The sequence below is a fragment of the Rhea americana genome, unplaced genomic scaffold (assembly GCF_003343005.1).
Source record: "Rhea americana isolate MKP2758 unplaced genomic scaffold, rheAme1 scaffold_261, whole genome shotgun sequence".
In the NCBI taxonomy this organism is placed as follows: domain Eukaryota; kingdom Metazoa; phylum Chordata; class Aves; order Rheiformes; family Rheidae; genus Rhea; species Rhea americana.
In genome coordinates this window covers 355,908-380,867 of record NW_028186381.1, presented here as the reverse complement: position 1 = coordinate 380,867, position 24,960 = coordinate 355,908, and the positions used below count along the sequence as shown (strand labels likewise).

The 24,960-nt window shown below is 42.3% G+C and overlaps 1 protein-coding gene across 3 annotated transcripts in view; it reads right to left on the bottom strand.

Annotated features, from left to right (window-relative positions):
* LOC146594342 (protein phosphatase 1 regulatory subunit 12B-like) overlaps positions 1 to 24,960 on the bottom strand; it is a 90,691-nt gene that overhangs the window by 20,488 nt on the left and 45,243 nt on the right. For all 3 annotated transcript variants that reach the window (XM_085307671.1, XM_085307670.1, XM_085307672.1), the window contains one exon: positions 23,761 to 23,805. In XM_085307671.1, the coding sequence (XP_085163797.1) occupies positions 23,761 to 23,805 (45 nt within the window). The remainder of the gene's footprint in view (positions 1 to 23,760; positions 23,806 to 24,960) is intronic.

The window sequence follows — 24,960 nt, the reverse complement described above, 5'->3', positions numbered from 1 at the left end:
AAAAAAAAAGACTTTGAAGCCAGAGGAAATAACCTAAAATAGTAATTGAGCATTGCAAACTCAGGGTCAGGTTGTGCCATTCAACAGATATCCGATGCAGAGATGTGCAAGTCCTGCAGCAACCATCTCTTCTCCAGCCACTAGCCTTTCTTTTAAAACAAACCACTTCTAAATGACAAAAATACAACATTTAAGCTTCTGAAGCGTTAACAGTCTTACTGCACAGTATATGTAAATAAGGAAGAAGGTGGCATCCGCTTTGAGACGTCATCCCAGCCCTGTACAACTAGAAACTTGGAAGTCAAAGTCAGAATGTGAAGGTCAAAACTTTCCCTCCTTSACATCTTGAAAGGAGGGAAGCAGAAGTGGAGGTTGCCAAAGCACAAATACGCACTCATCCTCTACGTTAGTGCCAGAAAGGGGTTTCTCTTCCTAGGTTTTCTTGAACAAATACTGTGCAACCTACTGCGGTTAAAAAGGGGATGCCAGGAAGTATGGTGTATCAAATGTAAGAATGTTGTTGTTTTTCTTTCCACCTCTGGCTGTTAATATGGCACACTGGGAATTAGACCATCAGTTTTAMCCAGCCTATATCCCTTAGGATGGATAGTTTGAAAAGAAATGTTAAGAGCCGCAGTAGCACCGGATTGTGAAATTACCCTTCCTGCAATCTAAACGGGGTCACACCATTGCGGAGATTGGGGAAGGAGGGCCCTAGGGAGAAGTCAGGAGCTAGAAGTGGTTGTCCTGGTTCAGACAGCAACACGCTTTCCTGGCAGCCAGCGTTATCCTGCTATTCCTGAAAAAGAGCACTGAGTCCTGGAAGGGGATATCTTTTAAAGGAAATCCTAAAAGCAGAGAGCACTTGGAGGCATGCTCTCAAGTTCCTGATAATCCTTAGCTCTTACCACCTCCCTCTGCAAGAGGTCCATGACCACACGTTCCCCCAAAAGCGAGTCAGTCACCGGAGAGATCGTAACTCCTTTCCTCCCATCTGCCTCATACAGCGTTGGCGGAGGACAGTCAAGGGATTCAGCAGCCCTCTCGTGCGGGGTTGGGGCGAACGGGCTGGCAAAGAGCAGCACATACAAGATGGGCCAGGGAGAAAAAAAAAAGAGGAAAGGGGCAAATAGCAGCATGCCAGACTCACCCTGCTCCTTCTCCTGTGCAAGCCGCTTCCTTCTGGCCCTTGCATACTCACTACGCTCGTCTTCAGCATTCCCGTTAAAAGGCCAAGCTAGGCGGCAGCGGCTTTCTTCCTTTGGAGAGCCGTGACGGCGTAAAGCGCTGGGAATACCCTACCGTTTTGATTTTAGAAATGCTTTTGGATTATGGAACGCAGGAGACTTCCCTGCAAAACTGAAAAGCTTTCACGGCTATTAAAAGTTCAGTAAAGTATAATTAAAACCAAATCCTGCATGGAAGGGTTAAGAGAAAACACAGCCCCGAAAGGCAGGGCCAAAAGGGGGATCAGCCACTTCTCTTGACAAGTCAGAAACCGGCCTAATTGCTTTCAGTTGCATTTTTCTGTGGTTAGGATCTGACCCAGGAAAGACTGGAAAAGTCTATTTACATTTTTTTTTCAAAAAAAAAAAAAAAAAAAGAAAAAAGAAAGAAAAAGAAACAAAACCCAGCTTTGGGAACATTTTATGCTTCTTCCTCTCTGACTGGCCAGCCTCAGGAAAATCTGCACCATTTTACGATAGTTCTTAAGGCATTTGTTTTGATATGTTTTGCTTCAGAGATCCTGATCACACTCCTGATTAAATAACCACCATTTAACGAGACGCTTCCCTCTCGCTCCTACCAAGAGCGGAAGTTTTAGGAACCTCTCAAATTCTGTTCTTCTCTTGGCAARTATCCTCCTGGTGAGTCCTGTTTGTTTTAGAAATTAAACATAAAATAAAGCCAGCTGCTTTTAGGGCTGGTTCTCGCCCACATATATACAAAAAACGCCACCAACACAACAGGAAGCTGCTTGCTAAAAAGTCCTTAATAATAACCTTTCATATCGTTATGCAGCGTTCTTGCTCCCACATCACCAAAGGTTTACGAAGTTGGCTATGCTGATGTATGGAGGTTGTAAAAAAAGACAGCTTCCCTGGTGGGTTGCTGCTAAAAGTCTTACCGGAGCTGCACAGGAAGAGCTGAGCTAGGAGGAAGAGCGACGAGGAAGGCCCCCTGCTATACATCAAAGTCCTCAGACAGGTGGAAGAATCCTCCCCATCGGATACAAATCAGATAGGTATTTTACCCTCATTCTTCAACCCAGATATTTTTGGGCTCAATTATTTGGTGCCTGGAAAGTCTGACTTTCAAACGGATGCAAATGTGATTAGAAGATCTGTTCTGAATTCAGAAATTCATAGTGGTTTTTGAGGTTGCTGCCTCCCTAGGAAAACCACCCTGCTGTCGTTTGCTACAGCTGAGATGACAAATATCGCTATTTTCCAAGTAAAGTTTGCATTTGTGCAAATGCAAGGATTACAAACCCTGTTCATGTGATTAATAATCCGGTGCAGCCAAACCACCTCCATCTAACCTCCAACTCCCCAAAGCCTGGTGCAGAATACGTTTGCACAAACTATAAATCAATAAACTTTGCTTAATACAATCTGCTATTACTGAAGCATAATATTAGAAGATCCTCCAAGAAGGAATAGCAGCTTTGGCAACTGGCTGAAGCAGATCACATCGTTTACAATAAGGATAGCACATATTTAATCAGAAACAAACACATAAGGCTGTAATGGAGTGACAACCGCACCTCCTGCAATCCCAAACACATCTAAAGATTTTGCAGGTTTACAATGGTTTGCATTATTGCCAGCCTGTGCCTCAGTTCTCTGCACCTCTCTCCTATGGCCCCTTGGCTTTGCAACAGCTGCACTTTATTACCACCATCTCTTGGGGATAAAACTCTCCATGTAGAATGTTAGGCTGGATTGTATTTTAATTTAATAAAGGCCACAATTCAGAAACCCAGTTTTGCTGGTCTTAATTTTCCTTCTTTTTTAGGGGATCAAATTTTATTGGTGAAAAATTTAATTTTGCAAAGTGATGTGATCTTGGAGAAAACTCTCCAGACAGGAGGAAATAAAAACCAGTCAGCCAGGCGACATGAGAATAGATCTGTACTCCCAAACTTCTGCACTGTGAGAATGCCACAGGTCTGCAGGCAACTTCTCTCTTGCCCCTGCAAACATTTTGCTGGGACATTTCCAGGTGTTATCATCGGGTATTTAAATACCTATTTGGAGACTAGCCAGAATTTAAGCTGTCTAAAGTCAGTCTGCCAACTTTTCAGCACAAAGCCCTTTCTAAAGAAGTCTGGTGGACACCTCCTCCATCCAGCAACCACATAGCATTCTTGTGACAACTGCTACGGTCACCGGGAATGCTTGCATGGAAAAGTGATTAGGGCTGTTTTAAGTATGCTGAACTGTCTATATCATGCTAAGCATCTTGTGMTTTCAGAGTTAAGACAGTTACACAGTCTCCATCCCTTCTCATTTGTTCCAGTCTAAAATAGCTCCAGATCAACTGTCAGTGATTTGAACCTGTAGCATCTCACTTATCATTTGAGGACCTCTGTTCCAAGATGGACAGTAACCTCAGCCATTTCAGATCACAATTTACAGTTCCCTGTAGAAGTGTAACAACCCCCAAAGTGAGTCCATATATTTTTATTTGACCAAGGTAAGAAACASCAGTTGCAGCTCCAGCACACTAGATACCATCTCCACTACCTGAAGCCTCAAAGCACAAGACACAGCTATGAGGAATAGCGCAGGTACAGCTGCTTGARCCTTGGGGAACTGGATGGACTGAGCTCTGTGTCTCTCTTAGCCCTGTTTTCTATGGATCTGTACTCCATTTACAAAGAACAAAAGAATAATGGGTCCGGAGGTGGTTTCTGAAACTGAAGCAAAGACTGGTTTCCAAATTAGCAGTTTGAAGCATTTGGTGGTTTCCTGCCTACAGGGTTTTGATCTACTCTCCCTATCACTTCCCTCGGCCACTCATTCTCAACCCACAGCACCTCCCCGTCTCAGTAGTGCCAGCAAGCTTGGTTTTGTGTCCGCACTATGAACTGACMCAAATTACAGGTCCCCTTCTATTCCTTTTCTCTTCATCTTCTTTTACAATCCAGACAGATTCCCTGATCTGATTCCTTGTGCAACCTCACATTGGCTTTCAAACATACTCTGAACCTCTGGCCTCCTTGCCCATCTAAWGGCAACAGTTACAAAGGCAGAGTGATCACGAGTCGTTTCTAAACTGCTTAACCAGGTTCTTCAAAGGCACTTATCACAGACCAAGTGGTAAAGAGTCAAAAGGGGAGTTTTTAAATGAGGTTAGAATATTAGATTGCCTGTTTCTTTCTCTGTGATCCATCACCACTATACCAAAAACAGCCAGGTCATAAAGCAGGCTAGATCTCTCCAGGACTTGGAAGCTACATGTGAAACTGCATCTTGTTTCTCCAGCCTGAATGCTCCTGATGAATCCTCATTCACAGAAGCGCACACACTTTCACAGCAGTGGTAGAAATCAACAGCTATTTTGGTAATGTGGAAGGACAACTGGGTTTCATCCGCCTTATTAAATACGGCCAGGGCCAGGGCATGAGATCAAGCACTGGGGCCATGACCATTTAGCCTGTTTATTTTGTTAACGGACTCTCTAGTATGGTTTGTGCTTGGATTAGCTTGCTCTATTCCTTGGAAGGGAGGAGAGTTGAGTAAGACAACCTAGCCACAGGGAGGCAAGCTGGGGCATGCCACTTCAGGTCCGAGAATATGCCCTGGCCCATTTTATTTAAGTGTATAGATGTAGTCAGTGATAGAAGAGAGTTGTCTGTCTGCTGGATCACAGCAGAGAACATCTAACTGCTGGGGGGATCTATGAAAGGCTAGAAGATCATGACACCCTTCCAGTACTGGCAGTTAGAGATGACAACTCAAAAAATAAAGAACAAAATACAGAATGATTTGTTCCTGATATCCATCAAAGAACACGACACTTCAGAAATAACCAAGGATCAGATGTGATAAACAAAATAGGATACTGAAGAACACAGGCCAAGGTCAATTATCCTAAAGTTCAAGTTTCAGTATCCCACATTTTACACTGGTTATTGGGAGAGAGGGTTTGTATGTATACGTATGCACACAGGCATGCATACATATGCATACATACACACATAGACACACACACACACATACACACTCTAACTAGTCAGCAATTCAGAAACTAAAAATAAAAATGCCATGGGACAACTTATTTGACCTTATTTCCATTTATKCAGCACCATTTTTATCACAGCTAGAACAAGTCCAAGCCATTAACTGGAAAACCAGGAAGATAAAAGTTTCCTGGAGAAATATTTACAAAACACTCTTTATTCTATAACATTCTTGCAGCAGCAAAGTCAGCCAAATGATTCACACAGTTCTACCTAATGTGAGAATTAATATCTGAAACAGGATTAAAATTGCTGCAGAGGCAAAAGCACTCAAAGAGTGAAAACTGGCTGTCAGACACATTCATATTCAAACCTCTACAGAGGCTGTAATCCCAGCAAGCACTTCTACCTAWGCCTACCCCCGTCACTGAACAGAAGTCTGGTTTGGCCACCTTACCAGACTGCTAAGATTTTAGGTCATTATTTATATTTTAATATCCAAACCATGCTGGGTTTATTTACATATGAAGCATCCACAGTTCAAGTGGCTAATGATTTTGTGTATTAGTTTCCCCCTCCAACCTCCGCCTGTAAGTTTGGGTTTGGATTCTGAAAGTACTTGTCCACATCGCTATCATGCACAGATTAAAAACATTTGCTGCCATGGTAATTGCTGTTTAGAACAACTGCAGGCTTGATTTGGAGACAAGCTACCAGACACAGCAATCTGGAAATCTTTGCTTTCTACRCCCAAGTGTTACTATTGAGTGACTTAAGTGCAAACATATGGCCCCTGCAAGGTGGTAGCTGTTACCTCACATCCACCACTTAGCACGCAACTCCTGCAGATACTCAAAACGAAAGGTAGACTAAAATCAATCACTACAGATGATGGAGTATTCTCACTGCTTTATTACGGAGATCATACTGCCAAAAATCTGCTTGGGGGTCTTCAAGCCCTAAGCACCCAAGGCAACTTAATGAGGGGCTAATCTACCATCAGAGGGAAAAAGTCACGTACTGAAATTGCGAATAGGGCTAGGAGCAATAATTACACAGTGTCTCACAAAGTGAGCAAGAAACATCAAGTGACGACAGCTAGTTAATGAAACACAGTCACTATTAAATGTAAAAAGTGGGAGGTTTTATGGTTTTGATGTTCTTTTTGCAGAACGACAGGCCAAGGAGCAGCCTGTAATGGGAAGGAAGGTTGACAAAGAGTTAGGAAACAACGGAAAAGCTGCATTTACAGTCTGTGCACTAATTTGTGAGGGTTCATCTTCTCTGGTTTTCATGTTCCTAGCTAACCGCGGTCTCACGGAGAAGTGCAAGCGTTATGAAGTACCGAGGAACAGAGGGATGAGCCTAAAAATGAAAGCGTAGTTTGCTACGAAAAAACAACTGACTTGGCATGAACAGTCTTAAAAAAAAAAAAAAACCCACACCCCGCCCCCGCAGAAAAAACAACCTGTCCTCACTTTCACCCTAGTCCTTCCAACTCTGTCATCTATTTACTTACTTATGCCTGATGCTCAAATGTTTCATAACATGGAGTTGCTCTCCACAACTAGCATTTTGTCAGAGGAAGAGAAACCATTAGCTGAAAGTCCACGGTAAAAAAAACTTGTGCTGAAAAGGTAACCACCACCACCACTGAAATGGAAGCTTTGCCCAACTAATTGGAAGCTCTGAGACCATTTCAAATGATTTTATTTTTTCATTTTCTAGTAATATCTTCATTAAAGCAACTGATGCTTCTGGAAAGGTGGAGCTAGCGATGTTTACCCTAGATGATTTAACAGGATTTACATGACGATTTCTACATTGGTCACCAGAATTCCTGAGCGCTTGGTTAAACACAAGAAACGAGATATTTTAGCTTACTGAGGTTTAAGGGCAATAGGTCAGTGATGACCTTGCACCATGGCCGTGGTCCTACCCAACCAAGCACTGGATTCTAATCAGAATTTCCTCTGCATGCCTTTTACTCACCATCCAGCCACGCTGTATTTGAGGACACTGCCTTTCTTATGACTCGTAAGAGTTCATTGCAAAGTGCTCACGCTTCTTGGCTGCGCAGTTAGGGATATCCCATCGGTTAAATGAGGGGGAAAAAATGCATGCAATATTATCATAAGACAGGAGGAATGCTATAATCAGCAGGGCAAGTGCAGCAGGGAACACTGTAGGAAAGCGCTTCACAACCGACATTTGAATGCAGCTGTTTGGCACTGGTAGCTTCATAACTAACATTTTCTCCAATTTGCCTGGTTCTCCGAGAGGCTTATGTACACGTACCCCTGAGTGTCAGGTTTTCTATCAGCCCATCCATTTTCTCCCCTCTGCCCAGCTAGGAAATTTAAGTTCCTAGGTCAGTTGGTATCAATCTAACTGGACTGAAAGAGAAAAGAATCAAAGATATTGCATTCCTACGTGATTTATTAAAGCTGGGGGCTAGCGGTACTTTGCTGCAAGGGCTGCCATTATTGTGGACATGGGGACATACATGCACAGACACCTCCCCGCTACCTACAGGCCACAAATCGATAGGAAACCACACTTTATTACTTCTTTTGGTCACAGGAGAATTACACTYTTCTGGAAGATGAATCAACTTAGACATCTTGTTCTAGCCCCAATCCTTCCTAAATCAGCCTTTTATGGCATTGGCTCTTTCCATAACCCTGATGGGACAACCRTTTCCTACACTGACTTCTGAGCAACCGTGCTGCCTGGACCCTTCCACAGCAGTGCTCTGGGGCTGGGGCCAGCATCRCTACCATGAAGAGAATCAAGATTTTCACCCTCAGGTGTTTCCTTTCATCACCATTGCAAGGCCACRAGAGACTGAGAAAAGCCCTTTGCCAGGCTTCTGCATTTTCACTTGGGAATCTTCCATCCCTAGCTGCTGCATTTGGCACACCTAGGAGCTCCCACCAMTTCCTTCGGCATTCGCTAGGTCCTGCAAGAGCACTCAGACGCATCACTGGTACCGGCTGAGAAAGTGAGGAGGTCCTACTAGCTTGCATCCAGGGAGCCTGCAAAGCTACACGACAGGCAAGTGAAYGCCACTAGTCACAGCTCCGGCAAAACATTCGTCACTTGTTTATATGCCTAACGTATACAGAGGGGAAAATGAGTCAGTCAGTACATGCAGAACATGACTGTTTTTAAAACACTTGAGAAATTTAAACGTTCTCAGTTTTATTCTCTAAGAACTTATTTGAAGGGTTCCCCACCTACAGCTAAGCTGGTGATCAGTAAATCAGTGATTTACCACGGAATGGTAAGCACAACTGTAAAAACTACTGAAAAAAGACCATTTTAGCAGGCGAGGGATAGCTCTGGATTATCTAAAAACTCCCAAGAGACATCCCACTTGCAAACTGGAAGAAAACACAGGCTCCCACCCGTCCTGGGTTAGACGGTCAACAGCCCAGGGACAAACAGCAGCAGACTGCAAGGCTAAAGTTTCCTGGGGTCAGGGACTGTTTCCATTAACAAAACAGCAGGGGTTAAACACCCTTTTACATATTCAGGGTTGTGCTTTTCTTTTCTTTCTTTTTTTTTTGTTTTTTAAACAGACAGCAATTTGAGACTAAATGAGCAGACAGTGCACATCTGATTYGAGCAAATACAGCGCTCAAATTAATGTAATGTCTGCATCTAAAATTAGCCAGCCTTTTTTCCAACTAATTCCTCCAGGCTTTGACGATGGCATGATAACTTTTCTTGACTAAGAAGAGACTGCCTGTATAATGACACGGACTTTGGAGAAGTTCACGATAGCTTTGGCATCACGTGAAAGGCTATTAACAATCCTGTTACAAAATGTTCCAGCTTTAAAACATCTCAGTAGCTTAGGACACCATCTCCGCAGTCTGGGGAGGACCACTACCTTGACTTGGCAGTGTCTGCTGTTACAGGTTGTTTTCTTCATTTTCTGCAGTTGAAATTATTAAAACGTAGCACAGTTCAGCACAGCCCCGAGGCTAAAGGCCCCACTGGGTAGCAAACCTAGGTTTCACAGCAATATCAAAACGCTTTTGGAAAGAGTGCAGTTTAACAAGCTGGTCAGGYTTTGCCTCATTTCCATCCGGGAGGTTTTCTCCTAGCAATAACACACTGCGTGAGTGATGTTTCTGCCTACTGCGACAGCAGGGCAGGGGAGGAAACTCCTATTACAACAACTCCCTATAACCACTAATGCAAATAATCACAGCGCAAGGCCTCTGCGAACTCACGGTTTTGCTAAGACCTATTGCCACAGGGGAACCTTCCCAAGTTTTATGCAAACTGRCCTCTTTTCAAAGCAAACCCCAGAGATGGGTCTCCAAGGGTAATACAACAACCCAACAGCAACAAGCTCCGCTCAGAGCCAGCGCCGAGCAGGTCTCGTGTAATACAGAAACGAAAAGGCTGCTTACTCTGAGTGTCTTTGCAATCGGGGAAGGAGAGGATGGGGGAGAATCTGACTGAGACTTCCTGCTCCGGGTGTATTCCTTACTCCTGGTGTACAAGGACGACATGGCCTCTCAAGCTGGGTATCTTTTTGAGAAGCAGCAAGTCTCGCTTTCCCGTCGCTGGGCAGGTCCTTCTTCCAAGGTCAGAACAAACCAATTAAACTCTTCCCAGCTCTGGTAATTAAACCCTGCTGTTTAGGGTGTATAATTTTAGGCATTAACCTGCTGCAGGGAGAGCTAAGGCTCCGCAAAGTTTCTCGTCCAAGCTGAAGAGGTCCAGCTGCACTCCAGCACAGGGTGTCGCGTTGCGCCGTGGCACCCTCAGAAGCCAAGCCAGCTCCTGAGTTTTCCGCARTGGGACATTTCCTCTCATCCAGAGCCCTGCTGCAGCAGAACCCCAACGCTCCCGATGGATYTTCCCTCCCGGTGTCGCAGGAGGTGACGGCTCCAGTCTCAAAAGCCAGAGAAACGGCTGGGTTTATYTAGCCAGCGGGAAAACCCGGCTGACTCCCGAGCTCTGCTGCGAGCTCTCCGTTGTGGCTGCGCTGGGCTGCACGACTTAAGCGAAAGGCAAGAGTATAAATCAGGAAGAAACACTGGTTGGGAAAGGGGCAGGCCAGCTGAAGTTGTGTTTTGTTCCGTCCTCCTCCTTCCAGACGCCTTTACACACACGCGCGCGCTTCGCTCTTCCCTCCCCTCCGCCGCTTTCTGACATTCCAACTCCTTACGCGCGCAGCGAGGAATGCTGGCGGCAGGCCAGCAGCAAAGATTCACTTTCAACTCGGGATTTGGGCTGCCACTTGTAGGAAAAAGGGGGAAAAAATAAAGAAAAGAGAAAAATAAAAATCTTACAAGCTCCTGAGGCCTCGCAGGGTAAAAAGCTGGAGGCTGGGGGCAACGCTTTGCAAAGCTGAGACCCCAGCCGCCAGCCTGAGCGCGCGTTTTGCAGCCACGGCCAAAGGCGATATCCGAAAGGACGCGGAGCGGTTCGCGCCGTGAAAGGGAGTCCGCGTTCCCACGCGGCACAACGGGATCACGTCGCGTTGTTTGCTCATAAGGCAGCTCAGAGCCGCGAGAAGGAGACGCTTCGCTTGAGTAACRCGCGCTCGTTCAAAGGCGCTTTGGGGATCGAGGAGGAGGGGACCTGAGCTCGGAGGAGAGGAGAAAGGGTGGGGAGAGCACGCACCTCTTTCAGGCAACTCCCAGCTAGCTCTTTGCTGAGCTGTACTGCTGCTGTACAGCCTAGCCCGCTGGAAAGCAGCTCTTTGCAACCTTAACCRCGTCAAGATTGTCCACTTGATGGGCAGAGCAGACGGTGCTCACATCCAAACCGAACAAGACGCACARCACGTTCATTTGATAAATGCTGGGGAAACGTGCCCTGAAACGCACGCTGGGTGTACTGATTTAAGAGCCCTCATACACTAAGTACAATCTGAGAGTCGATCGCGGCAGCCGGAAGGTTGCAAAATACTTTGTTCTTTGTTGGAAAGGCCTCAGCTCAGGTGTCCGTGCTGGACCAGCTCCAGTAAGCCAGCGTTAACGAAATGGCACCACACTGCTAGGGCTGACAGTGCCGAAGGATTTGTACCGATCCAGACTCATCCACATCTGAACTAGAATCAGCTACTGATTCTATGCGTATAAATGTAAATATTGCTACACTTACATGTCTCTTTGTTGATCTGTAATATTGCCCCTTTGTAGCCTACTGCCAGGCAATCACATGGTAATTTTACTTAAAACACATAGTTGTGGAATAGGGCCTAGAATAGTGGCTGATTTAATTTCCCCCCCCCTTTGCAGTACTTTTACAACTCAGAAGCGATGCAGCATTGCTGTGTGACCACGGAGGGAGGGAAACGCAGCTGTGGGATTATGAACCTTTAAGATCCAGTTTCTACTTGATATCCCATCAAGAGAAAGGATGGCACTCATCATTCACTGAGTGCAGGTCAGAAAAGTTTGGAGAGGTCTAATTTTGCTTACTACTATTTTTGCATTCCCTTTTACAGGTGTGGAAATTAAGTCGAGGCACATAAGAAGCTAACGACAGGCACCCTGCTGCTCAAGGAGACCCCAGCAGGATCTTGATCTTTCGAGCTTCTATCTGCTGCACTCATCATCCCCATCCTCCTCCTCTCACGACTGTGTGGAATTTGACTCTGTCATGCAGCAGCAACAAAGCAATTTAGACATTTTTAAAATGCATATTTATAGAACGTGCATACATATGTTAGCCTTTCACACTAGTCCTAGTTTCTGGAGTATCACACCACTGCACGTAATTGAAACTGGGCTAACCTGCAGGGCAACCAGAGCACTAGAGTGGCACAATAACAAGTCTGACAAAGCCCAGCTTAGTCACAGAGGTGGAGTTAAATAATTCTAAATTGCAAGTTTTTTTTTTTTTTTTTTTTTTTTTTTTTCTCTCCAGGCTGGTCCTAGACCAACAATTGTGGCATCCCTCCATAGTCATGTTTCTACTGAGGTGGGGTGAGCTCTGAAATCAATATTAAAGTACAGAACTCACAGCTTGAGCCTCAAACCAAACCAAAAACTAGCTCTCTATTCCCTACTAATTAAAAGTTAATTAGTCATCCAGTGCAGATGCCTCACACATTGACAGAATGCATCTTGGTGGAAATAACTCATTTTAAAGAGAAGGGCTAGCATGAAAATTAGCATAGCTATTAGCCAGGAGAAAGTGAGCAGGATGAGATGCAATATGGCAAAATATGCCAGGTTTCATCACTATTTCAACAGAAGTGCCTAATTTACGAATTTCTCCCTGCCATCTTGTACAGTTTCCTTTCAAGTCTTCCCCTGTGTAAGTATGAAACCTGACTCTTCCTTTGCAGTTCTGCTGTCTTCACATCCTGATGTTTGTGTATTCAAGGTCATGGTTTAGATCTGACTGTTTCTGTCTCTTAAGAACATTCCTAAGTTAACAACACCCTGTTCTGTGCTCTGGATGTGGAGGTGCTTGTTCTGCTTAGGAATATTTATACAGCTACCAGAAAGACATGCAAATAAATCTCTTCCTGAGAGTTTCCACAAACACCAAATACAAACCCCACTACCATGACATTCTGTAGAATCTGTAACTTCATGCTACAATGTATTTGCTGGCAACATCATCTTGAAGTTTCTTCTCATCCTTRAAGACAGCAGCGCAAATATGTTCTATACTTAATCAAGACTATTGCTCTATGATCACTCTTCAAAAATAATTTATTTTCCTGCAAAATGGTTGCCCTCTCCCTTCCTAGAAATTTCAGGCAGAGACAAGAACTGGATGCATAAATAAACTTGGTAAGAATATCTGTGTTTGTACTTGATTAGACTGTATTTTTTAAATTAATTTGAGAGGAGGACCCATATCCAGGAAGATGGTATACAAAAAGGAGGATTACAGCTGATGCAAGCCCATAGCATGTTCATGGGAGTACAGTGGAGAAGGAAAGAAGTCKTCTTGGGAGACTAGAACTCTAATAAACCTAGTACTGAAGGATGAGAGAGATTATGTGGTAGCCTTGGGATAATTTGTTCCAAAAGTATCTCCTTAAAGTCTTGTCATTTTCCATGTCAGGTTTACTGCAACCTCTTGAACACCTGCGAACATCCACATAGCCACTGAATTACTTCCCTTTCCATTGACTTTTCTTTCATGTCTAGCCAAACCTCCCTATCTCTCCAAAGCAGGCAGTGTTGAAGAGCACATGCCTTTCTCCAGCTGCGCAAGGCTAGCCTGCAARGCTACACAGCTCAGCTGATGGAGGGTGTGAGCTGAGGACACGAACCAGGGCCACACAGCACCAGGATGCTGTCCACCTTGTGCACCTTCTGGTAGGGTCTCTTTGGCTACATCTCTGTTAAATTAAACAAAACAAATTGCAAGCAATGCAATGCAACAATGATGGCGCTGAACTGCAGGTAGACAAGATGCCAATTATAACCCAGCTGGAGGAGCAGTGCAAAGTAAGAGAGAAGGGCAACATGCTTTTCCTTTGAATCACTCAGACCATTTTGCTTACTTGTCTTTGAGAATCCGCAGACCCCCGACCCCGGCACCCCTACCACCTCCCCTATCTGAAAGTAAGACTGCAATAAACCTCAGGACACTGCTGGTACCTCTTTCTACAGAATTTTGTTGTTTGCCATTTAATTAAAAACCTTCACAAGCCTCATTTCTGGATGCTACACCTGCAGGAGAAGAGTGCACTCTTTGTATGTTTAGTCATGCCCTAGTTCAGGGAAATACTGAAATCTATATTTCATTTTTTATGCAATACTTAAATCAATTCTAAAGCCACATTTATTCCCATGACACTTCTCTGAAGAAACTGAGTGAAATAAACTATCCTGGCAGGAGTTTCCAGGAGCCAGGCTACAAAACCTCTACATGTCTGTAAAATAACTCTTCTGGGTCTAAAGTAGTTTGTAAAAATGCCAGAGAAATTCAGTTTAAACATGAAATAGCCATTAACTATTGAAGTATTGGTGCAGGCCAGAGAGAACAGAGTCTAGATTAGATTACCAGTTGCTTTCACGTTACTCATTTGGCATACAAAATAGAAATCCATAGTGCAAGGTTATTTATTGCACCTCTCCTTTGTAGTAACAGGAATTTAAGGAAGGTTTATACTGTGGGAAAAATTTAATAAATCATACGACTGCATCCACCTCATAAGGTCCTATATTTGTGGTTATTTAAAATCTAAATAATGGACAGTCTTTGCACATGCTAAACTGTACCATGCTTTCTACCAGGAAGCAAATCTTACGGCTTGCACTCATCCTCTACTATGCCTAAAGCAGACACGGGCATTGCTACTGGTAAAGACAGAGCCCATGAGGAACGTGAGATTTGCTCTGACATTAGTCAGAAATACTGTCTTGTGCTATCATCAGGTGTTCCACAACCAGATGAAAGATTACAGACATAGCTGATTGCTACACCCCGGTAACTGGGGACAAATCGTTTGCTCCCCTATGTGGGATCTGGCTGTAAAAAGTCATAAGAGCATTATCAAAAACTTTGAAGCAGAACTCGTGCAAAGAAAAGTCTGAATCTTGCACACGCTGTTCCTCTCACGCATCTTTATCCAGTGGTCCCATCACTTTCTGTGTAAAGAAATTCTGCTGGTTCTCTAGGCAAACTGTTCATTTCAGTGCATAATCGATTGATCTGAAACTCGCAGCACCACCATTTGACCCCAGAGATACGATGAAAAGCTTGTCTTAAAAGTTGCAATAATAAACCTTGTTTCTTGCCCAGTCAACGCTCCATTATTTATGGACTCTAATCCAGTTTGCAAAAATACCGTAACAACTAAACCAGCCAAGTGCTGGTTATGTGGGACAATTCAGGGTCAAAGCTGTATTGACTATAATACCCAACTCACTGTTATTCTGGATAATGAAAAGTTGGTTGAAAATACACTCTCTATAAAAACCACTTTAAAACACTGTAAATAAATCATGGCAAAATTATATGCAAGCTTTAACAGGTTCAGTTACAGCTTCTCAAGGTTTATTTAGAACTGAAAAAGGCAGCAATGGGTATGTTCAGCAACAGAAGGCTGAAGGACTGTAGCAAAAAAATTACTGGGCAGGCAATAAAAGCTCCGTTGTAAATGTGATGTAAAGGCACTGCAGCAGTTTGCCATAAATGGAATACAAACCGTAGAAGTGAATAGGCTTTCATCTGCAGTGCACTGCACAGGATTCCCATGAACAGACTTGGCATTATGTCTTGCAGATACAGAGCTACGCAGAAGGAAAGGATCCTCCTAACCTCCTAAATGCACACATCTGATTATCAGCTGACACTCTATATTTGCACGTTACAGTATCATACGTCCCCCACTGTTTTTTTCCCATCACTAAATTTATCATAAAAAGGCTGGAAGGTATGCTCATCAGACATACCTGGATTACCATTAAGCAGCAAAAGCAGATAATTTTAGTGTGGGCTGAGAATAGCACATTTTAAAATATAAAAGCTTCAGGATTCTTTTATTTTTTTTCTTTCTTATAAACACAGAAAATAAAAAGCAGAAGTGAGTTACAAAAAAAGTAACATTCTGAACACAGAAATGAAGTTTCAAATTATGCATGTGGGAGAAAAGTATTCCAACAGTTCTGTAGAGCAGAATTAACTTTCGAAAGAATTGACAAGACACCTTGAACAGTCAAATACAGCATTTGAAACAAACTAAAAGAATGGGTATTTACTAACAGTTCTAAGGGTTTCCCTAACTTTAGAGGTAGGGAACTGCATTTAAAGAAGTTTGTGGAAGAGGGAGAAGGATTTCATTCTCTTAAGTTCATTTTCTCCGGAAAAAGATGATGTTAAGAGGTTACAGAAATAGATGACATAATGGTACCGATAATGGGAAACAACCAACATCACTGCTCTAACAGACTCCCGTCATTCGAGGGAGACAGATGTGGCAGCGACTATTTTGCCCAAAATAAATGTCTCCAAGACCACAGATTTGATTCCACTCATGGCTGTAATTGCAATCATGGTTATGAGCCCAGAAGCCTGGGGCAACCTCAGCAACTGCAGATTTTCATGCCATAACCGTAGCTATGTCCGCACACCAGTGGGAGGACTGATGTCTACAATTAATTTGCTTCATGGCCATCCATAACCTGTTTTTTTCTTCACAGGCAGGTTTCGTCACAAAGTCAATACTATGTTTTGTTCAAAAAGCAGCATTATAAAAACTGGACAAACGCTTTCCACCATCCACTCAGAAATCCAGTTCAGAGCACTGCCCATGCAAAAATCTTATGATTTCATCAAATTGCTGCCATTAAGGAAAACACAGGGTTAGAAAACAATATTTTCCAGTAAAAGTCATTCAAAAGTCGTGCTTGGAAAGCGTTTATTGATAATTTCCCTCTTCCCCAATTCAGCTTTCTTACAATAGATGGGAGAAGCACAAACATGTTGAGTTACAAAAGAGGACTGTAGCAGCAACTCACAGAGATGCCAACAAGCCTTATTGGGGAAACAAAGTGAACATCAGTGTAAGAACTAAATGTAAACGCAGTCATTCCAAGCTAAAAGGGACTTTCCAAAATGTGACATAAATAGAGAAATGAAAATCTCAGAGGGAGGGCACTCGAAACAGAGACATGCTTCATTCTGCTCTTTAATCTAGGTTCATCAGATCCTGCATACCTCCCACCCAACCCAGCTGCCCCACAATTATCAAACCTCTGTGTTAGCTTGTGTATGGAGGCAACCAGCTGACACAAACCAATAGTTTCAGAGTCACTGGCCAAACAAATGTATAACTTCTACACATTCCTATCTTACTATGTTTCAAGCCTATTTCTAGACTTCCTTCTACAGCAACAACAGGTTGTGGTGCAGCGTCAGAAGGTTATGCTCACTCTCGAGGATGAAAGTAGGAGCAGTGGAAAAAAAAAGACTATACAAAACCAGTGTCCAGCATTAGCTACATACTAGGTATCTACTATAACGAGTAAAGAAAATGTATTGAGGAGCAAAAACCAAAGATAGTTACGAGTTTCTGCCAGGAAGGAGTTTTACAGCTTAATGATTCTACATCTTGACATACCAAATAAGAAAGTAGCTTCTGCCAAACAATGTTACTTACAGGAGGGAAACTCCACCTCCAAAAGCAAACAACAAACAACCACATTTTAAATASAGAACTTCTTTCTGAACAGAAGCATGTGGGAGAATATAAACGGAAAGAGTTGCAGAAAGCAACCTTTTAATAACAAGGGTAACAAACAGCATCAACACCCTTGAGTCACTGGAATGTCCAATCTTTTCCTACAGGGTCGTTTCCAAAGGGCACTTTATTCTCAGAGGGCTTGACTTCAGTTTTCCAAACAAATGTAGATTCTTCTTCACTCCTTGTTAGCCACAGGGCAATGCAGCTGCTGTTTTTTCACTCCTTCTAGACACATCTGGGACACAGATCATTCACTAACTAAGCATGAGAATACACCATTCTGCCTGGTCCTTGCAGGCAACAAGGCCTAACTGCTTCAGAGGGGCTTTGCCACAGACTCACAAAAAAGCATTTACCAGTAGACTGGTGAATTAATAATAGAAAAGAAAGAAGCAAGTGAGATACATTTATGAGTTAGCACCCACTGAAACCATCTCCAATTGCCTATATGCACAATTTATATAATTCTCTAAGGCATACATCTTGATAAACATGACATAGCCATTTATGACTATACAGACATCTACTATTGTATCCACRAATAATTCAGCTAATTGGATTTTCTTTTTTTTTGAGGATATCTTGAACTACATCAGGAGGGATCCCCTGGCCTACTAGAAGGCTGACAATGAAGTACGATCGTCAGCTCCCAGAAGGATGGAGAACCAGCAGCAAGTAGTTAAGTGTTAGATATACTTTTCCTTTCCATAAAGGAAATTTTCAAAGTAGAAAATTATTAACATGATTAGAGATATTAAAAAAAAAAAATGGGATGTGTGCCAGGGAGCAACATCAAGGATGCCAGGGAGAATCCTGTTCCTCAGGCCAACTGCTCCAGGCCAGTAGTCACCCTACTTGTGAACGGTGCCCTCTCCAGGAGGCATCCACACTGCATTGAAGATTGCTAGATTGCATATACGTGGCATAGATTTGCCTTATGCTGCCAAAGTACCCAGACTGCCATTGCATTGCTCTCAGTCCTATCTGGAGYGAAAGCAAAAGGATCCCAGGACACCTGTGAGATGGCTCCTATGTAGGCAAAAGAGTAGGACCTTGCTAACCTCAGCTCCACAGCTTTAAAAGAAATTACTGACAACTTGGAAAGATTAGTCACCTTGAACTAAGTTGAAATTGTGAGGGTAATTTACTAAATAAAAACTCACAGTTACCTTAAATAGTTAAGGCTCCATGACCTTGTAAATCATTCCTGGAGGTCTCACTGTTTTATTTCATCCCCCTGGGACCTGGAGATCGGTTTTTAGATGGTTTTGTGTTACTCATCTCCATTGTGGACACTGCTTCACGTTACACCTGCCTAATTAAGCAACTTGGTGAATTACAGGAATTAACCTGAATATATTTAGCTGTAATCTTGCAGTTTACATAGCACACTTGGACYGCTTGGCTTCAGGCACAATGTGCTCTCCAAATGCTGTAAATAGGACCAGGGCAGCCGTGCTGATGGCTTAGATGCTGTTTCACAGGGAGAGCAGACAGCAAGTCTCACATTCCTCCCAGAACACATAAAGGTTAAGAGAAAAAAAAAAAAATCAACACAGGCTTATTAGGCTGAAGAAATCATGAGACAAATTATCTGTGCAGATGTAAAAAAAAAAAAACTTTTGTAGAAATATTTGCAGAACGTCTCTTAATTTCTATAGTGTCTCCCGCCTCCACCTCCCAAAGAATCCAGGGCACTGCTAATGCAAAAAAACTGTTCCTCGGCATATTAGAAGCTCTATGGGAAAAGGCTAACTCACGTTCTTGCAGCAAATTTCTGCTATTTTAGACTCAACTTTATATTGCTAGTTGCATCTCCTTTTCTCACAGCATACACCACCYATTGTAGCATTTTGTTTATAAACAAGACTAAACAGAGGCAAATCTCTCATACTGTTATTTTAAACATAATTAAATGCCCTATAATTTAACTATAGTCATGCAAGTGACACACAGTACACCACCTACGTTACCCTGGACATGGGCCAGATGGCTTCCCTCCCACATCATACTGCATCTATGCTAGAAGTAAATATTGAAGGGTAAAACCAGGGAAGGGAGAAAAAAAAAATACTTGCATGCTAATTCCCCAGAAGGGACCCTGGGCTAGTAGCACTAAGGCCTATGATAAACAGTATCATATATTGATATGCAGATTAAGTGATTTCCCTTTCTGATCAGCTAGCACACACCTATTTTGTTCCCGTTTAGTAATCAACTTTCCCTTGTATCTCAGCAAAACAGCGCAGCCTGCGAAGACATACCTTACCATATTAGGCAATCCGAGTCCAGAAAGTGGAAGACTYGGATCCTGCCTTAGCTTAAAAAGACAGTCCACTGTCATGTCTGCAGCCTGCACAGTGCTATACTTCGCTTTGCTGAAACAGGGGAATAAAAGGGTGATAAAATAGTAGACTCTATGGTAGTTCTCAGGACTTCTAGGGCTCCCRATACGTGCAGTCTGACTATAACAGGTAAGGGACAAAATACTAAGTGAAACTACTTTTGATCTTCTGGTTGTTTATCTATTTATAAGGATGAATTTGATAAACAGTCTAATTACAAAGGCTAAACTGCATTCCTCCATGAAAAATAAAATGCCATTAAAAGCAAAAATACAGGTGATAAATAGAATATATGAAAATCAGGGCTCCCGAGTTATACCTCTGCAAGAGCTCTAACATCATGACATTTAGTTTGCATAAAGAATTTTCCAGTTCATTGGTCTTCCCTTAGAATCCACAGAATCAAATTTAGAAATTCAGTCCTTCTGTGCTAAGAATTCAGTTTTTATTAGCATCTAGTTGCATCTGGTGATTTCATGTTAACACTACAATTAGGCAGAAAAGGTAATGTTTACAGAGTGCGCCGAGTGATGTTTTGAAGACTTTAAAATACTGAAGTTTCATAAATCAAAGTACAAGGAGACAGGGAAGGAGCTTATTTAATACACTTACTGTGATCTAAATCCATAATCATATGTTTCAGTGTTACTCCTGCATAAAAGTTAATCCCATTAATGTGTCTGGGATTTAATTGCGCTATATACACTGTCCTAGAGGAAGTTCACAAAAGTAGATGTTTTCTTTGACTCTTCTATTGCCCAGAAAGTTGTTACTTCACAAAATGACACTCAGTGTATTCCACTGTATTTAAATCTTTTTGTAGGATGTTGCAATAATCCACACAATTATAAGGCACAATACTGCACAGAATTAAGCATTACAAAATCTGAACCGCCCATGATAAACTGTACAACACATAGGTGAGGCACATTTTTAATGCCACTGAAGAGAAAGGCAAGGAGATAAAATTCTTCACATGATTACTGGTGTTTTTCTACTTCTGTTAGGCACAGTTTATCATTTAAAATGCACTTTTCTTCCCGGTGCACGCCCGATTTCTGCTGCTATGTCATAGGGATGGCAGAAATCAGCTACGAGTCAAAACCTTTCCAGAATGTGACACTGAATTATTCTCTTTAATCCTAATCATTATCCCCTAAATGCTATATCCAAAACTAGAGCCATTAATTCGTATAGAACTGTAAGGATTGTCCAGCTAAAACTGTGATCCCAGAACTCCTGAATTCTCATTGGTATTTCACAGTTACTGGCTTGCAATGAGCAGGAAAGGATTCCTGATACAGGTCTATCCACTCTGTCCAGCCTGATAATGCTAATGTGATCCTTGAGGCTCTCACAATTTTTTACTTTCTGAGTAATGGAGACTAGACTGAGGCCAAATTCTTTTCTCATCTCTGGTTTGAGCTCAGGTCTCTTCAAGCTGAACAAAGGCTCTTTCCTTTATACATTCTTCCCAGTAGAACCATGCAAAAAAAAGTCTCCTAAAGCTGCTTCCCCAGAGGTTTCTTCCAGCTGAAGTTCTTGTTCCCTTGAACACTTATTCCATAATAAAACTTTGTCTAACCTTCCAACTTTCCACAGTGTACTCAAGCAGTCTACATCACACRGAGAAAGGGAGAGCTGGTAGCAAAACATATGAAGGTTGCCTGACACATCCCATTACGAGACTGCTCTCCGTTGCCTGCAACTCAGCCAAAGCTTCTGGGCTGGTTTCCCACACTGGTGCTCATAAGCTTCAGCCAAAATAATTCATGCACTTCTGAGAATTAGAACAGCATGTATTTTCTCGATTTTCAAAAACTGCATCTACCTTTCCTTGCTGAACTCYAGTGCTGCTCATTTTGGAAGAGGGAATTCAAGTAGGGCCTTTTTTGGTGCCTGTGAAAATCTGCCTAATATTAGCCAAGATATAAACACTGGGGAAAAACATAGCTGCTTACATGAACGCAGGGGAGCTTTCAGAGTTCTGCAAATAAATTGGGACACTTCAGTGAGTTCAAGTTCACAACACTAACGTGGGCACCTGCCAGCCTAGAACTGCAACTTGGTTATTGATGAATGAATAATTTTTAATTGCACTTCCTGCTTTTTTCTAGAACCAAAAAAAGGAGCTGCTGAGTGACTCTTGCTGAACTGATGGCCAATTAGCAAGACAGAAATCTCACTGATCTGAGCTGTAAAATAAACTGAGGAAGAGTGATCAAAATAAGATGCATGACCCTGGTGGCAAACTGTAAACAAAAAGAACTGGAAACTGGATAAAAATAATAGGGCTTGGAGAAAGGGGGAAAAAAAAGCATCAGCAGAGTGGAAGGAGAGTCTATACCAGACTCCAAAACATATGAGGTGCATAAGCAGAAAGCAGGGGACTGCTGCCATGAAGCAGAGGCACAAAGAGGCCAAGGGAACTGCAGGGAAGTTGCTGCGCATTRGGTGGGAACCCAAGAGAAAATTGTGCAAAGTCTAAGACAGGACAATTCCACATTATTAATTCAGGGGAAAACAACATCATTAACTATAGAAGCCTGGGTGATCCTGCATTTTTGGGCAGAAACATATGCTGAGTCCTTGTTACATAGTTTACTCATGTACAAGAGCTGCAAGGATTGTGCTCAATAGAGTTTTCAGCAATTTTAGTACTAGATCCAAGGAAGTCTCCAAATCTGCAGTCTCAGTATTCTTTGGTCTTAATTTAGCTAATCTAGGACAACTTCTCAGAACTAGACTAGAGGTTCCTAGTTCAAAACATGGCTACTGAAAGCAAAGCGTCTCTATTATTATTTTTAAACTTTACAAAAGACATTTCCTTCCTTCAATCTCATTGCGAGACTGCAGAAATTCCAAAACATTTTTAAGGATGATGCCCTGCATGAAAGATTCAGCCACTTAAATGGAAGGTTTGACAAAGCTGTATACACCATGAACAGAATCTCCTGTGGAAAGAGTTTGGCTACTTAAAACAGGTGGTGCTTTCTCTCTAATATACATAGCGGGAAGGAATATAGTATGTTTCTCATTTGCAAAGTAAGCATTAGCAAGGCAAAGGCCGGCACTGAAAGATGAGCACATACCAAGAGCCATCCTAGCCCAAGACTACCTGTGACTTCATCTCATTTTAACKCAGTATTGCAAAAAGAGTAACAAATGTGAACTTCAAAGAATAAAACTGGAAACTTTGAGCAAAGAACCAGTTAGCTTTTCAATAAAATGATACTTCAATCCCTCCACAGTACAGCAGAGTATGCAAAAAGGTTACTACCAAGTTTAAYATTTCTTGTCCAAGATCTAACATCACACAGCATGCTGACCCCATGCAACCTTAAGACTGCTATTTTTTCCGAGGTCTTTCACATGCTGCTTTAACACTTTGGGAATTTAGATTAAATCCATTGTCAAAGTCACGCTGTCAGGCTTGAATGTGCTTTGGACAAAGACAAAAACAAAAGAAACTATATCAAATGGAAAGGACTTGATAATTGTTAAAGAATAGAAGGATAATGTTCTTGTTGCAAGAACAGGGAAACAAAAGAATGAGCTCTGATGTGTTGCTTGGCAAGACAATTTCCCAAAAGGAAACAAATCCATGAGGAGACAAGAGAACAGATTTTGGAACTGCAAAAACATCGCCCAAAATAACAGCGTCAGAACAATTCTGAGGTACRAGGTCATGCACTTTCCTCAGGACACTCGAGAGCCACGTTCCCCAGACATGGCAGCTTCTGACAGCACTCTCGGTAACACATTCACCCCTGCTCGTGCTCTATTCCCTTCAGATTTGAGAACTCACTACGTGGTTCATAAAAATCAAATTTTTGAACTTAGGTCAGCCTATATTCTGTATCTTGCAGAACAAAACTCAATAAGCAATCTGCTACTCAGAACCACCTCCCAGTTTGTACTCAGCTCCTGAATAGAGCCTGAAACTCTTGTATTAACAAGAGTGAAGCCATAGAAGATCTCTTGCCACCATCATTCAAGAGAATAAAACACCAACTACTTAGACATACATTTTCACTTACCCGCGTTTCCTTTGCTTCCTCATTTCCATCAACTTCATCATCATCCTAACATGGAGAAAAAAAAAACAATATAACTAGGTAGCCTTCAGATTAACAAAATTTTTATCACAGCAAGATAACATACTGCTTATGATCTGAGAAAGTTTCTAATAAAGTATGCATGAGAGACTTTTTATAGGTAGGTGCTTGAGGATAGTCTTTCAGAAGGATTTCCTACAGTGAAGTTTGCTCAGAGTGCTTATCTGACCTGACCAACAGAGAACATAGATGTCAAATATATTCCCCAAAGTAGCTAGAACTACGTTGTAGCAGCCTACTTGCAACAACCTTAAGCAGAGTTAATGGTGAAAGCATTTGACAGCATATCAATTTTTCCTGTGTGTTAATAAGCTTTACAGATGGTCTGCATGCTCTTTGGGAGCAAAATCAGAGCTAGCACATCTCTTGAGGTTCTGTACAGTTGAGAATACCTCCATAGGTAGCTGAGCAGCTTATTAATGAAGCTTTTATTGTGGCATATCTGGAGTTCAGGAGCGTTGTAGGGCACCAGATTTATTTTTTAAATGTAAGCACCCAAAATGACACACATTTGTAGGATGCTTTCCTCCAATTTCTCTCGGATGTTAAAGCTAAGAAAACATCTGTCAAAATAAATGTCTGGCTGGCTGCTCTGGGATGATTATTAGATRAAGTTTGGTAATCTAGTGGCCATTTAGAAGATTAGTCTCAGGGAYAGAACTACACTCTTGAAATGGCTACTGTGACTGGAGTACTCCTGAAGACTAGACTTTGGTCATTTAGAGAAAGATAATTGGTCCTTAATTTGCTTGGGAGACAAATGCTTTGACACTTGAGATGACCACAAGTCTAAAACGTCAACATAATATTGAGTTACAAAGAATATCCTTCATTCAGTCAAATAGACTCCAGAAAGAAAGAATAACCATGCCAGGCAGTTTGCACTTTGGCAGATACTTCCCACTGTCTCTTTGCTACAGCTCTATCGCTGTGCTCTAGGRTTTTATGGAACAATGGCAGACTATCAGGACACATCTGATTCCATATAGAACTCAAGATACTGCAAAGGTTGTGCTTGGGGTTTCATACAGAGATACCTGGAGAAACAAGCAAAAACTGAGAAATGATTTTCTTCCTTCTTTGAAGCCACTAATGTTGCTACAATAACCCTGTACATAACTG